The sequence below is a fragment of the Pan troglodytes genome, chromosome 20 (genome assembly GCF_028858775.2).
Source record: "Pan troglodytes isolate AG18354 chromosome 20, NHGRI_mPanTro3-v2.0_pri, whole genome shotgun sequence".
Taxonomy (NCBI): Eukaryota; Metazoa; Chordata; class Mammalia; order Primates; family Hominidae; genus Pan; species Pan troglodytes.
The window spans coordinates 12,942,311-12,957,795 of NC_072418.2; the positions used below are offsets into that span (position 1 = coordinate 12,942,311).

General features: G+C 55.4%; 1 protein-coding gene across 2 annotated transcripts; it reads right to left on the reverse strand.

Moving 5' to 3' along the window:
• Window positions 1-4,378: 4,378 nt before the first annotated feature.
• S1PR2 (sphingosine-1-phosphate receptor 2) lies at window positions 4,379-14,267 on the reverse strand. Of its 2 annotated transcripts, XM_016934979.3 has the most exons (3): window positions 14,140-14,263; window positions 6,961-7,896; window positions 4,379-5,790 (listed from the first exon to the last, which is right to left on the reverse strand). In XM_016934979.3, exons 2-3 carry the CDS (start codon window positions 7,852-7,854, stop codon window positions 5,629-5,631), a joined length of 1,056 nt encoding a protein of 351 aa, XP_016790468.1. In that variant the 5' UTR covers window positions 7,855-7,896; window positions 14,140-14,263; the 3' UTR covers window positions 4,379-5,628. The 2 variants fall into 2 exon arrangements, with proteins under 2 accessions (XP_016790468.1, XP_016790467.1); XM_016934978.3 differs by lacking the exon at window positions 4,379-5,790 and having other exon boundaries at window positions 6,000-7,896; window positions 14,140-14,267.
• Window positions 14,268-15,485: the final 1,218 nt, after the last annotated feature.

Sequence of the window (15,485 nt, forward strand, 5' to 3'; positions counted from 1 at the left end):
CAGGTACAATCTGGTGTTGTGGTCTGGCTGTGGGCAAGGGGTACAGGTGGGTGCAGGGCTGGCCCTCGAGTCTGCACCGACGTCTTCAAGGCAGGGAGCTCAGACCATGGTTGTACTTGCACTGCTTTGGGGCCTCATTGAAGCCCTCACACAGGGACAGGTCACTCTCAGTGGTCGAACAGTCCAGGAACTGCCTGATCTTGTAGGCGCAGGGCCCCATCTGTAGGGGCTGGGAGGCAGCACGGGTGGGGGTCTGACTGGCCAGTCGGCCACGCTGTGGCTTCCCCAAGGCCTGGTGGCTGTGGTGAGACCTTATTATATTAGATATTAGATATTATTATATTAGATATTAGAGACGGCGATGGTGGCAGCAGTTCTGTCGCAGGGACAAATGCCCCCCCCCCTTTTTTTTTTTTTTTTTTTGAGATGCAGTTTCGCTCCTGTTGCCCAGGCTGGAGTGCAAAGGCGCGATCTTGGCTCACTGCAACCTCTGCCTCCCGGGTTCAAGCAATTCTCCAGCCTCAGCCTCCTCAGTAGCTGTGATTACAGGCGCTAGCCACCACGCCCGGCTAATTTTTTTTTTGAGACAGAGTCTCACTCTGTTGCCCAGGCTGGAGTGCAGTGGCGCGATCTCGGCTCACTGCAACCTCCATCCCCCAGGTTCAAGAATTCTCCTGCCTCAGCCTCCCGAGTAGCTGCGACTACAGGTGCGTGCCACCACGCCCAGCTAGCTTTTGTATTTTTAGTAGAGACAGGGTTTCACCATGTTGGCCAGGCTGGTCTTGAACTCCTGACTTCATGATCCACCCGCCTTGGCCTCCCAAAGTGCTGGGATTGCAGGCATGATCCCAGGTGTAATCCCAAAATTAGGCACATGGCCTAATTTTGTATTTTTAGTAGAGATAGGGTTTCACCATGCTGGCCAGGCTGGTTTCAAACTCTTGACCTTGGCTGGGCACAGTGGCTCACGCCTGTAATCCCAGCACTTTGGGAGGCCAAGGCGAGCAGATCACTTGAGGCCAGGAGTTCGACACCAGCCTGACCAACATGGTGAAACCCCCGTCTCTACTATAAATACAACAATTAGCCAGGCTTGGTGGCACATGCCTGTAATGCCAGCTACTCGGGAGGCTGAGGCAGGAGAATCGCTTGAACTCAGGAGGTGGAGGTTGTAGTGAGTCGAGATCACATCATTGCACTCCAGCCTGGGCATCAGAACAAGACTCCGTCTCAAAAACAAAACAAAACAAAACAAAAAAACTCCTGACCTCAGGTGATCCGCCCGCCTCGGCCTCCCAAAGTGGTGGGATTACAGGCATGAGCCACCGTTGGCCGGGCCCTATTTTATTTTCTTCCTAGCACTTAACACTCACTGAAATGACCACCATTTGCTTTTGTTTTATTTATTCAACAAGTATTTATTAAGGACCTACTGTGTGTAGGCATTCCAGGCAGAGGGAACAGCAGGTGCAAAGGCCCTGGTGTGGGAACATGCCAAGTAGTGTTTAAGATGTTAGAGATAGCCAGGCATGGTGGCTCATGCCTGTAATCCCAGCACTTTGGGAGGCTGAGGTGGGAGGAGCACTGAGCCCAGGAGTTTGAGAGCAGCCTGGGCAACACGGTGAAACCCTGTCTCTACAAACAATACAAAAAAGCAGGCCAGTGTGTTGGCACATACCTGTAGTTCCACCTACTTGGGAGATTGAGGTGGGAGGATGGCTTGAGCCCAGGAGGTCAAGGCTGTGGTGAGCTGTGATTACGTCACTGCACTCCAGCCTGGGTGACAAGAGTCAGACCCTGTATCAAAAAAAAAAAAAAAAAAAAAAAAAAAATGCTAGAGAGCCATAAATAGCCAGGCAAGTTGGCTCACACCTGTAATCTCAGCACTTTGGGAGGTTGAGGCAGGCAGATCTCTTAAGCCTAGGAGTTCAAGACCAGCCTGGGCAACATGGCAGAATCATGTCTCTACAAAAAAAGAAAATTAGCAGGCTTATAATCCCAGTTACTAGGAAGCCTGAGGTGGAAGTATCACCTGAGCCCATGAGCCCAGGAGGTTGAGGCTGTAGTGAGCTGTGATTGCACCACTGCACTCGAGCCTGGGTAACAGAGTAAGACCTTGTCTCAAAAAAAAACAAAAAAACAACACTGGAGATACATTAGTAAATAAGGCAGGTGCAGTCCTATATTCACAGTGCTTGTATTTTAATGGGGGTAGAGACAGATAAATTGATACATATTAGGTTGGTGCTAAAGTCATTGCGGTTTTTGCCATTAAAAGTCATTGTAGGCCGGGCACGGTGGCTCATGCCTGTAATCCCAGCACTTTGGGGGGCCGAGGTGGGTGGATCACAAGGTCAGGAGGTTGAGACCATCCTGGCTAACACGGTGAAACCCTGTCTCTACTAAAAAAAATACAAAAAATTAGCCTGGCATGGTGGCGGGCACTCATAGTCCCAGCTACTCAGGAGGCTGAGGCAGGAGAATGGTGTGAACCCAGGAGGCGGAGTTTGCAGTGAGCCGAGATCGGGCCATACACTCTAGCCTGGGTGACAGAGCGAGGCTCCATCTCAAAAAAAAAAAAAAAGTCATTGTGGGTTTTGCCATTAAAAGAAATAGCAAAAGTCATTGCAATTTTTGCTATTAAAGGTAATGGCAAAAACCGCAATGACTTTTGCACCAACTTAATAATATATACTGCCAGGTAATAAGCAAGTGACTCCTTTCTGAGGAGGTGGCATTTGAGCAGAGTCCTGAAGGGGGAGATAGAGAACCCTGTGGGTACTTGGGGAAAATCTATTGACTCCAGCCTGGCCTGTGCCTTTTTCCCCCACCCCACCCCCCATCCCATCTAGGGCTCAGGTTTCCAAACAGAGGTTGTTGTCTCAACTGCTAGAGAAGGGGAATTCCGATGGGGGTTGCAGGCCCTCAGCCTCTGCGGTCTGCCTTCTCTCCCACTGGCTGTCCTAGTCTTTGAGCTGGTGTTGCTGTATGGGGCTCCAGCTTGGGTGCCTAGGGTCCCCCATCAAAGGGTTCATGCCTGAAATCCCAGCACTTTGGGAGGCCAAGGTGGAGGCAGGAGGATCGCTTGAGCCCAGGAGTTCGAGACCAGCCTGGGCAACATAGGGAGACCCCCCTTCTCTACAAAAAAAAAAAAAAATTAGCCAGGCATGGTGATGCATGTCTGTGGTCCCAGCTACTTGGGAGGCTGAAGTGAACCATGATGGCACCAACTGCACTACAGCCTAGGCAACAGAGCAAGACCCTGTCTCAAAAAACAAACAAACAAACAAACAAACAAACTCTAGACTTTTCTTCAAAGGAGCCACTGAGCCGGCTGCCTGCAGACAAAAGAGAAGAGTATCACCAGGGAACCCACCGAGGGACCCACCCGAGGCTGCATCCTGTCTTGGCTTCTCCTGGTTCTTGATGAACTTCGTGGCTCCTCCTTCCACGGCAAAGAGGGAGCTGAGTGGCCTCTCTCTGTCTTTTTTTTTTTTTGCTCTGCTCTGTCGCCCAGGCTGGAGTGCAGTGCCGTGATCTCGGCTCACTGCATCCTCCACCTCCCGGATTCAAGCAATTCTCTTGCCTCAGCTTCCTGAGTAGCTGGGACTACAGGCACCCGCCACCACACCCAGCTAATTTTTGTATTTTTTGCAGAGACGGGGTTTCCCTATGTTGGCAGGCTGGTCTCGAACTCCTGATCTCAAGTGACCCACCCACCTCAACCTCCCAAAGTGCTGGAATTATAGGAGTGAGCCACTGCACTCAGCTGAGTGGCCTCTCTCTAGCCCAGTGGTGGATCCAGTATGGTCTGGAGTCAGCCTGCTTGGGTTCAAATCCAGACAGGCGCTACCCCGACTAGCGCTGTGTGACTCTGAGCAGTTTGCTTGATCTCTCTGAACTCACACCTCCATAAGAGTTTATAGTAACTTCCACCTCCTGAGCAGTCAAGTCTTTATGCCTGGAAAGTGCTCGGTGAAGATCAGCCATTACTTTTGGGAACACCGTGTCTAAGGGTGGGTATCTGGGTTCTTTGTAGCACCCTCAAACCATCTCTCCAGCTCCCCGGGAGGCACATACAATTGGGAGGATGTAGGAGCCTCCCACCACCTGCCAGGCTGTCTCTTTCAGAGAAAGCAGGGAGATCCCAGGCCGAGTTAATCCCTGGGAGGTGCAGGAGAGTTGCCCCTGGGAAAGATCCCGGTTGACCTCTGTTTTCTCCTGGCTCAGGCCGGGTTAAGGGTGTCAGGAGCACAGAATGGGAAGGTTGGCAAAGGATGAGTTACTCAGGCAGCAGCCCCCCTCCTGTTCCATCCAGCCCAGCCATGGGGCGCTCCTGGGGGAAATTGCTCCCTGAAAAGACACACCAACCACAGGAAACAGAAATTGAACCGTTTATTAGCCTAGGTCTGGGTTTCAGGCATTGCGGAGGCACGTCTGGGGAGCTCTATGAGGGGAAACAAGCCCCTGACTGGCTCCTTGCCCCCCAAAGACCCGCTCCCCCAGGCTTTGCATTCACAACAAATTACTCTGAGGCATGAGGTTTCCTTCCCCAAGGTGAGCTGCACCCCAGCTCTCCAGTGGGAGGATGGGCCAGCAATTCCAAAGGGGTCTGGGCAGGACCAGAGCTCCCCGACTTTGGCAGCTTCAACACAAACATGAGCAGACAGGACAGCATTCATTCTGGGGGAAATGTGACGAGGAGAGGAGGGTCACAGACATCACGCCTATGTGCACACGCGCGCGCGCACACACATACACACACACACACACACATAAATATACGTTTGTACCGTAACATCCCTTCCATTATCCACAGGTTTTTGTGAAGTCCTTCTGGGGTGTTAGGGGAGAGTGTCCCCAGGAAATGTCCCTAGCCACTGCCACCCCCATGCTCCATTCTATATAACTTGAAAGAAGAAGGCCGGGCACAGTGGCTCACGCCTGTAATCCCAGCAATTGGGGAGGCCGAGGCGGGCGGATCACTTGAGGTCAGGAGTTTGAGACCAGCCTGGCCAACGTAGTGAAACCCTGTCTCTACTAAAAATACAAAAATTAGCCAGACATGGTGGCAGGTGCCTGTAGTCCCAGCTACTCGAGAGGCTGAAGGAGGAGAATCGCTTGAACCCGGGAGGTGGAGGTGGCAGTGAACGGAGATTGAACCACTGCCACCTCAGCCTGGGTGACACAGTGAGACTCCATCTCAAAAACAAAACAAAAATCTTGAAACTGTCTCAAAAAAAAAATCTTGAAAGAAGACACAGCGGGGTTCTTGAAAGAAGGCACAGAGAAGGCTCAAGGCTTCTCTCTGCCTTGCTCAGGAGACCTGGTACCTTAGCTGGGGCTGCAGGTGTGGAGCTGAGAATAGCTTGGGGGGTGGCTGTTTTTGAAAGGAGGGTGTCTGTGCAAATATCACACCCAGAATTTTCTCAAGTTGCGCCTTGCATCAAGAGTCCCAAAGTCCTCCCCAGCCACCCAAACTCGTTTTTCTCACTTTTGGTGATTATTCTGTGCCCCAAATAGTGCAACTGAGCAATGAGGTCTGAGAATGAGGAATGGACCTCAGCCGCCATCCCCTCCCCACCTCCAGCCGTGGTTTCCGGGCCTCAGAGAGACGGGGAGAAGTCGTCAAGTGGCAGCTGATGAAATTTGGGGAAGCTGTGGATTTGGGCTCTGGATGGTCAGAGAGGAGGCCTCTAGCTCCTCAGGACAGTGGTTCTGTAGTCGCACGAAGTTGCCCAGAGAAGGTGGCAGGAGGAATACATTCGAAAAGGAGAAATCGGTGCAGGACTAGGGGCCAGGGAAGAAAATGCAGAAATTCTTTGTACCGCCAGGTGAGGTGGCTTACGCCTGTAATCCCACACTTTGGGAGGCCAACACGGGCGGATCATGAGGTCAGGAGTTCGAGACCAGCCTGGCCAACATGGTGAAACCCCGTCTCTACTAAAAATACAAAAAAAAAAAAAAAAAAAAAATTACCTGGGCGTGGTGGTAGGCACCTGTAATCCCAGCTACTCAGGAGGCTCAGGCTGGAGAATCGCTTGAACCTGGGAGGCGGAGGTTGCAGTGAGCTGAGACCGTACCACTGCACTCTCCAGCCTGGGCAACAGAGCGAGACTTCATCTCAAAAAAAAAAAAAAAAAAAAAGGCCGGGCACGGTGGCTCACGCCTGTAATCCCAGCACTTTGGGAGGCCGAGGCGGGCGGATCACGAGGTCAGGAGATCAAGACCATCCTGGCTAACACGGTGAAACCCCATCTCTACTAAAGGTACAAAAAATTAGCCAGGTGTGGTGGCAGGCGCCTATAGTCCCAGCTACTTGGGAGGCTGAGGCAGGAGAACGACATGAACCCAGGAGGCGGGGCTTGCGGTGAGCCGAGATCGCGCCACTGCACTCCAGCCTGGGCAGCAGTGCAAGATTCCGTCTCAAAAAAAAAAAACAAAAGAAATCCTTTGTACCAGGTGGTAAAGTGCTCCTGACCTGAGCTCCCCTTAAATGCTGCCTGCCCTCACCCTGGCTCTTCACAGATCCCCTGCCCTGGCCTCCCCAGGATCCAGTTCTAAAGGGGTCACACTAGCCACTGGACTGGCCCTCAGGACCGCACTGCAACACTGCTATGTGACTAGTCAGTGCCTTATCTGGCCTTTCCAGGTGTGAAATATTTGCAACATCACCCAGGTCTGTGGGGCGGGGGCATCTGGCTCAGTAGCCCCACGTCTCTGTCTGGGGTCACCCAGTGGCCTCTCCATGAACCCCTCTGCCCTGGCCTGGTTGTTGGTCCACCCCCACCCTCAGACCACCGTGTTGCCCTCCAGAAACGTGGGTGACGTGGGCATGTGCATGCCCCTCTCCAGGGAGCTGGAGCTGCGGAGTGGCAGGAGGTGGTGGCCCGGGGTCCCGCCCCGCCTCCGTCCTTGCACCCCCACCCCCGGCCGACAGCACTGCAGCGGCCGAAGCACCTCCCGCCGCAGGTCCCGGCTGCGCCACGTGTAGATGACGGGGTTGAGCAGGGAATTCAGGGTGGAGAAGGCGAAAAAGTAGTGGGCTTTGTAGAGGATCGGGCAGGAGTGGACGGGACAGGCATAGTCCAGAAGGAGGATGCTGAAAGCGGGCAGCCAGCAGACGATAAAGACGCCTAGCACGATGGTGACCGTCTTGAGCAGGGCTAGCGTCTGCGGGGCGGCCACGTCAGCGTGGCTTGAGCGGACCACGCAGTAGATGCGCACGTACAGGGCCACGATGGCCAACAGGATGATGGAGAAGATGGTCACCACGCACAGCACATAATGCTTGGCGTAGAGAGGCAGGACAGTGGAGCAGGCCTCGAGGTGGCCCAGGCAGTTCCAGCCAAGGATGGGCAGGCCACCGAGGACCAACGAGATGAGCCACGAGGCCCCGATGAGCAGGAGCATGCGGCAGCTCTTGTCGCTGCCATACAGCTTGACCTTGGCAATGGCCACGTGGCGCTCAATGGCGATGGCCAGGAGGCTGAAGACAGAGGCCGAGAGCGTGATGAAGGCAGAGCCCTCCCGGGCAAACCACTGCACAGGCGTCAGCCTCAGCGTGACAGAGCCAGAGAGCAAGGTATTGGCTACGAAGGCCACGCCTGCCAGTAGATCGGAGGCGGCCAGGTTGCCCAGAAACAGGTACATTGCCGAGTGGAACTTGCTGTTTCGGGCCACCGCAATGAGCACCAGAAGGTTTTCCACCACAATGGCGCAACAGAGGATGACGATGAAGGCCGAGGCCACCTGGCGGGAGGTCGTCTCCTGCGTTTCCAGCGTCTCCTTGGTATAATTATAGTGTTCCTGGACCTTGTTGGGGTTCAGGTACTCCGAGTACAAGCTGCCCATGGTGGGGCTCAGAGGCCTGCTGGGGCCATGGGGCTCTCAGAACTGCAGAGAAGACAGACAGACAGACAGACAATAGGTCAGAGCTGTGGCTGCTACCTGGGCTCTGGCCTCGGATGGGCTGAGATTCAATTTCCTGCTCTGTTACTCTTCGAGGAAGGGCCACATGAATTCAGAATCATCATCATCCCCACTTACAGACAGGAAACCCAGAGAGATTAATTCACTTTCCTAAAGTCTCAAATTTAACCAGAGGCAGGGCCAGAGAGACTGGCTCTGCGGCCTCTATAAGCCCTAGGCTACGCTCTTTCTTATTTATTTTATTTATCTATATTTTAAAGACAAGGTCTTGCTCTGTCATTCAGGCTGGAGTGCAGTGGCGCAATCATAGCTCCCTGCAGCCTTGAACTCCTGGGCTCAAGTGATCCTCCCACCTCAGCCTCCCACCTCAGCTTCAGCTACAAGCACATGCCACCACGCCTGGCTAATTTTTTTTTTTTTTTTTTTTTTTTTTTTTTTTTTTTTTGAGATGGAGTCTCCCTCTGTTGCCCAGGCTGGAGTGCTGCGGCACGGTCTTGGCTCACTGCAACCTCCTCCTCCTGGGTTCAAGTGATTCTCCTGCCTCAGCTTCCTGAGTAGCTGGGATTACGGGCACCTGCCACCAGGCCCAGCTAATTTTTTTTTTATTTTTAGTAGAGACGGGGTTTCACCATGTTGGCCAGCATGGTCTCGAACTTCTGACCTCATGATCCGCCTGCCTCGGCCTCTCAAAGCGCTGGGATTACCAGTGTGAGCCACCGGGCCCAGCCGCCTGGCTAGTTTTTTTGTTTTTTAGAGATTGGGTCTCACTGTGTTGTCCAGGCTGGTCCTGAACTCCTGGCTTCAAGCAATTCTCCTCGGCCTCTCAAAGCAATGAGATTACAGGTATGAACCATGACATCTTGCCTCTTTTAATTTTCATTATTATTTTCTAGAGATAGGGTCTTGCTCTGTCACCCAGGCTGGAGTGCAGTGGCATGATCATAGCTCACAGTTGTCTCTACTCCTGGGTTCAAGTGATCCTCCTGAATCAGTCTCCTGAGTAGCTACACGCTTTCAAAGGGAAAGAAGCTCCCCCAAATGGCATGAAAAATATAATACTTCCAGAAACCTTGCCCACCTACCCAGAGAGCAAGCCCTAGGCAGGTCCTGGAGGGTTTGTCTCTTTTCTGGAACACACAGGCGCCTGCGCCCTCATGCTGACCTGGGTCAGGGAGAGTCTCACCACTGATAGCTCCGTGCCCTGCTCATTCATTACCACCCACTAATGCTGGATTTCAGGCTGGGTCTAAGCCTTGAGGCCACGGGTGCTCCCAAGATAAGGTCTTGGGGAGACACCAGGGCGGCCCTGAGATTCAAACATCCCAGAGGTCACACCATCTTCAAGGACACAGACCTTGAAGGCAATCCAGAATTTGCTCCCATTCCACCTCTGAAACACTGGGCAAGTCCCTAGACGCTGTCTCAGCCTGAACCTCCTTATCTGTGCAATGGAGAGAAGAAAGCCCACTTCATGGGGGTGATGGGAAAATCCTTTTAAATGACGCATGAGGCACGTTTAGCTCATAGTAAGCACTCAACAAATACTGCCAAATGTTATTAGCTCCCCTCTTTCCTCCAGTCCTTTGGGAAGGGAAGGGATGTAAGCCAACCAGACGAGATCTCCAACAGCCTGTTCTCATCAGCACCATCTAGCTCTGCCCTGGGACAGAAGGTCCTGCCGGGATGGGCAGGGCGCTGGCACCCCCTCCCCAGCCAGGATGAAATCCAGATGTGAGGCCCCTGGAACAAACAGGGTGGAGTCCTCACTCTGCAGTCACATCCGGTGTGAGGAAGGCGGGATGTAGGGGGAGTCAGGATGGGAGAGACCCCATCTGGGAGGTCCTGGCTGGGAGGATGGGGCAGCTTTGCTGAAGTCATGTGAGCCGTGAAGGGGTGTGCAGCCCGGGAGGGGGTAAGGCATTTGTTCCATGAAAGCCTGAGTCACCCCCCAACCCCCTCCCATCACTCCCCTCCACCCTCTTCCATCCCTCCCTCTACCCCCTCCCATCCCCCCCCATCGCCACCCACCAAGGAAAACTGAGCCGTGGTGGGAGGGGGCGGGGAGAGGCGCTCCTCGGCAGAGAGGATGAGAGGCAGACACCATGGCCTTCCCCCAGCTTGGGGGTAGGGTTGGGGGGTGTCAGAGGCGCCAGTGCAGTGTATGCCTTTCATGAAGGGAGAGGAAGTTCCAGCCCGTAGCTAAATGGGAGGGAGGGGGGAGAGTAGGGGGAGTCCTCCCCAGGTCCCTAGAAACACGTCTGGCAAGGACTGTGTGCACCGTTCCAGAAAAGTCTGGTTAGGCCAGTTCTCCTGAGCCCAGGAGTGATGGAGGCTTCCGGAGTCACCCAGCCATCTCAGTCCCTGGCCGCCCCCTCCAAGGGGCATCCTGGCCCCTGGCTGGATAGAGGCAGCTGCTCCCCCAGGGCGGAGGGACATCCGTCCTAGTTTGGGAACAGACAAGGGCTTGTGCACGTCCCCGGGGACTGCTGCCCCTCCCAGATAGCCACACAGAGGCCCCTTGTTCCCTTGCTGGACGGAGCCCCGGGCATCTTGATGCCCTCTGCACGCTGCAGCCAGTCCCAGGCAGGCTTGGGCCCAGGCTGCGGCTGGATCAGACACAGCTGATGGGCCGGAAACAGCCCACGCCCTGATTGGCTCATTTTCAATCCAAGGGCACTGAGCAATTTGCCTATTGGCCCGGGCTTTCCATCTTCTGCCTCTGATTGGTCCAGTTGGGGGCGCTCTACGGCCAGCCCTACTGATGGGGTCCTTTATAGGCGACGGGAGCTCAGGCTTTCTAAGGATAGAGTTAATGCTATGTGGACGTCCCTAGGGGGAGTTTGAACCGCAGCCTGACCTCTGGGTCACCCCGACCAGACACCCCCAGGCTGCCCTGGCCTGCTGGGCCCCTCCTGGGGTTCATAAGTGAGAATCAAGGTCCCTTTCCAGGCCTGGGAAGCACGCTGTGCAGTGCAGCCGCCCCCTCTGCTGCTCACCAAGAGATTTGCTGTGGCTTCCTGGAGAAATAAGAAATGTGTTTAGGCCGGGCGCAGTGGCTCATGCCTGTAATCCCAGCACTCTGGGAAGCCGAGGCGGGCCTATCACCTGAGGTCATGAGTTCAAGACCAGCCTGGCCAACATGGTAAAACCCCCCCCTCTCTACTCAAAATACAAAAAAAATTAGCCGGGCATGGTGGTGTGTGCCTGTGATCCCAGCTACTTGGGAGACTGAAGCAGGAGAATCGCTTGAACCCGGGAGGCAGAGGTTGCAGTGAGCCAAGATCGCAGCCATTGCACTCCAGCCTGGGTGACAGAGCGAGACTCTGTCTCAAAACAAAACAAAACAAAACGAAATGAAATGTGTTCAGCCCTTGCACCCCAGGGACTAACCAAGCAGTCTGTCTTTTTCCCTGAGAGGAAGACTGGGGGTGCTGCACTCTCACCTTCTGCAGCCCGGGGAGGCTAAGGCATTCACAGAGGGAGAAGCAGCTCTCCTAGAGAAGGGGAAACTGAGGCCCACATTCTATCCAAGCCTCATCTTAACCACTCGGACTTTACTGAGGCAAGCACTTGGGCGGTTGACGCCTCCCAGAAAGAGGAAGCAGGGCACTGAGGTTGGAGCTGGCAGAAGAGTCACCCCCTAGGTGGATGGCGTGGCCTAGCCCATGTCCCCTCCCTGTGTAAGGTTACCAGGTTTTGAGAAGGACACAGAGCCTGTCTCCCGGTCACCTTCACCAAGTCTGCCCTGACTCCCTCTCAGAAGCTCAGAAAGAGGCCACTGGGCTCACATATAATGTCCAGGCCTGAAATGGAACAGGAGGGACAAGTGATGGGGTTTGGAAGGAAGGGAAGAGAGATAGACTCAGACGACTGTTTGTCTGGAGATTAGGAGAGGGGAAGGATGGAGGAAGCCTCAGTGGCTTCCAAGGTCCTCTCCACCCACTCCCAGTTCCAGAAAGGCAGGCCCTGTGGTTACAGTTCCCCCTGGTCACCCATGGAGCCCGTGGTAGCCACCCTACCTTTTGGTTTCCCTGTGGTTGTCAGGACCCCCTACCCTGCCATTCTCTACCAAGCAGCCAGGGGGAGCTTTTAAACTTGTAACTCCATGTCACTCCCCAACTCCAAATTCTTCCATGGCTCCCTATAGCCCAAGTAGCATGGCCCCTGCCGATGAAGCCTCCTCCCACTCTTCCCCCAGGGCCATTCCACTCCAACCACACTAAACGTCCTCCATGCTACCCCTACCCCTACCTCCAAGCCTTTATCCCTGCTGTTCTTCTTGGGGCACACTCTTTTTCTCAATTTTTTTTTTTTTGAGACAGAGTCTCACTCTGTTGCCCAGGCTAGAGTGCAGTGGTGTGATCTCGGCTCACCACAACCTCTGCCTCCTGAGTTCAAGTGATTCTCCTGCCTCAGCCTCCTGAGTAGCTGGGATTATAGGTGCCTACCACCACACCTGGCTAATTTTTGTATTTTTAGTAGAGACGGGGTTTCACCATGTTGGCCAGGCTGGTCTGGAACTCCTGACTTCAGGTGATTCACCTGCCTAAGCCTAGGAAAGTGCTGGGATTACAGGCGTGAGCCACCACGCCTGGCCTTTCCTCAAATCTTTGAATGGCTGTCTCCCCATCTTTCAGAAAGGCAGGCCCTGTGGTTACAGTTTCCCCTGGTCACCCATGGAGCCCGTGGTAGCCACCCTACCTTATAGAAAGTGACCTTTCTATTTGAAGGTCACTTCCTCAGAGGGGACTCCCCTGACCCCCAGTCTACAATAGCAGCCATCTCCAAGCCTTTTCTAATCACAGAATCTTGTTTTATTATCTGCACAGCGCTTGCCTCTATGGGAAACTATCATATCTTTCCTTTTCTGTCTGGCTTCCACCTAGACAGTCAATGCGTAAGGCCAGGGAGCAAGTCAGTTATCAGCCCCTACAGGGATGCCTGGCACAAATAAAACACTCAGAAAACGTGTGGAATGGGCAAATGAATGAATGAATGAACCAATGAACAAAGGAGACCCTAGTGGGTTCCCAAGGGTGGAAACTCCTAAGTTCAGCCCAGACCCAAACAGCAACAAAGGAGCCTGGAGACACCTCTGGTCCGCGGGCAGCGCCCCCATCGCCCACCATCAACCAGGCAAAGCCCAGCGTGTCTCCATGGAGATGGCAGCAGGACCCGCCCCCGTGCTGGCCCGCACTCTCGGCCTCCTTATCTGGCTTAGGAATGCGCGGTATCCACGCTCGCTCGCGCGGGAGCCACGCCTCCTCTCCCCCCCGCCCCCGAGACCGCCACGCGCGCGGGGGCCCCACGTCTCCAAGCGGCACTGGAAGGATTCCTCTCCGTCCCGCCAGGGGTCCCGCCTCGAGATTCTGGGAAGACTGGGGGTGGGGGACCAGATCGCAGCAGCAGCTGCACCGCGAGTTCCGCGCCTGGCCGTGTCGCCCCACGAGGGGGACCGTGGGCTCAGCGCGTGGCGCCCGGAGCATCTGACAAGGACAGAGACAGAGGAGGGGGTGGAAATCCCCGGGTGAGTCAACCCGTGCCTGAGAAGGGGGCGAGTTCCGACGCTCCGCCCGGCTCGGGGCCACGAGAGTTCCGCGCCACGCGCGCCTTCACCCACGACCCATCCCTGAGCCGGAGTTGAAAGAGGAGGCGTCTGAGCCACGCAGTCACTTTCTCTTTCCTTACAAAACAAAGCCACGCCCCCCGCCGGGGGACCGGAGGAGGCAAACAACTTGGGGAAACCGAGGCAGAAAGCCCGACGTCCGACCGCCCTCCCCGTGGGTGCCGCCCCTTGGCTTGGAGGCTCCACGGCGCGCACATCCTTTTGCCCTCGCTCAGCCGGAGTCAGCCAGGAGGGGTGCTGCACCCCTCCCCCAAACACACTCCCCAAGACCCCGGTCCCCGAGCACGGCGTCCTGCCTCCCAAAGACTCCAGTCGAAAGCGCTCGGATTCCGCCTTCTCCCCGGCGCCAACTTCCTGCTGCTGAGAAAGGCGGGGAGCACAGTCTGGGGGTTCGCGGCCGAGGCAGTGGGGGCCGCCCGGAGTCTTGGAGAGGGCGCACTGTGACCACCCGCTCCGTGCAGCAGGAACCCAGGCGGCGCGTGCGCGCCCCAGCCCCCCGATTGGGGCCCCTCAGCTCGGATCCCGAGACCTCAGGGGACCAGGCCCGCCTTTTCTGCCTCCTTGTCGCCACGCGCGCTCACCTGGCTAGGCCGGCCCGGCTCCCGGCCCTGGCCGGAGGGGCCTTGGCGTCTGCGTCCCCGGGGCGGCCGCGGCTGGGGCTGGGGTTGCCAGCCGGGCTCGGCTACGTCCCGGGGCTGGGACGAGGGACAGAGGGGGGCGGGGAGAGCCGCCGCCTCTGCCCCCCGCTCGCCCCGCCCTCCTCTCCTCCCCTTTCCGGCGGCGGCTGCAATGAATTCCAGATGTGACCGGCCGGCTGGCCGGGGCGCACGCGGGGGCCGACAGGAGCTGCACGGAGGGCCCTTTGTCCGCCCCCCCGACCTCTCACTCTGCCCCTCCCAGCCCCCACCCGTGAGAACCGGCCGGCGCGAAACGTCACGCAGCCTGGTGACGTCACAGTACTCCTGGCCAGGTGGCCTCAACCTGAAAACTGTCTTCAACCCCAGGTTACCTCTGGGCTTACCCCTGGGACCCTGGACTTGGAAGAAAACACGAGATCACATTTATTGACTCAACAAAGAGCCTTGGAAGTACCTACTAGGTGTCAACGCAGCAAATAGGCATTAAGTGCCTACTGTGTGTCCACCCAACAAATAATGAAATTCCTACTAAGTGCGATGCCCTGTCCCAAAGACAAAATTGATCTCTCTCTTTTTTTTTTTTTTTCTTTTTTTGAGACATGGTCTCGCTCTGTCATCCAGGCCAGAGTGTGGTGGCTCAATCATAGCTCACGGGAGCCTCAACCTCCTGCCTCAGCCTCCAGAGTAGCTGGGACTACAGGTGCGCCATCATGCCTGGCTAATTTTTTGCAGTTTTTTGTAGAGATGGGGTCTCGCTGTGTTGCCCAGGCTGGTCTTGAACTGCTGCATTCAAGCAATCCTACTGCCTCAGCCTCCCAAAGTGCTGGAATGACAGGCGTGAGCCACTGTGCCTGACCAGTCTCTCCCTTGATAGGACTCCAGAATTCAGGTGCTGCCCTGTCTCCCTTGGGGGACTGGGGACACTCCACACTCTTTCCTGCCTCTGTAGATCACTGTCCCCTCTGGTGGGGGGACCAGCAAGGCCCAGTTTGTGCCTGCCTTCCAGCGTCGGGCCCAGTCTTCTATCCAGATTTCCAATTTTCACTAATTCCTGGGCATTTCTGTGTGCCTGCCTGCGGAAATGATGGACACTACACCTTCATCGAATGGTGTGTGTGTGTGTGTGTGTGTGTGTGTGTGTGTGTGTGTGTAACCAGCAGTTCGACAACAGGATAGGAAAGCCCCTCATTCCATCAACAAAATTTTTTTGTTTGAGACAGAGTCTTCCTTTATCTCCCAGGCTGGGGTGCAGTGGTGCCATTTCAGCTCACTGCAACCTCTGCCTCCCA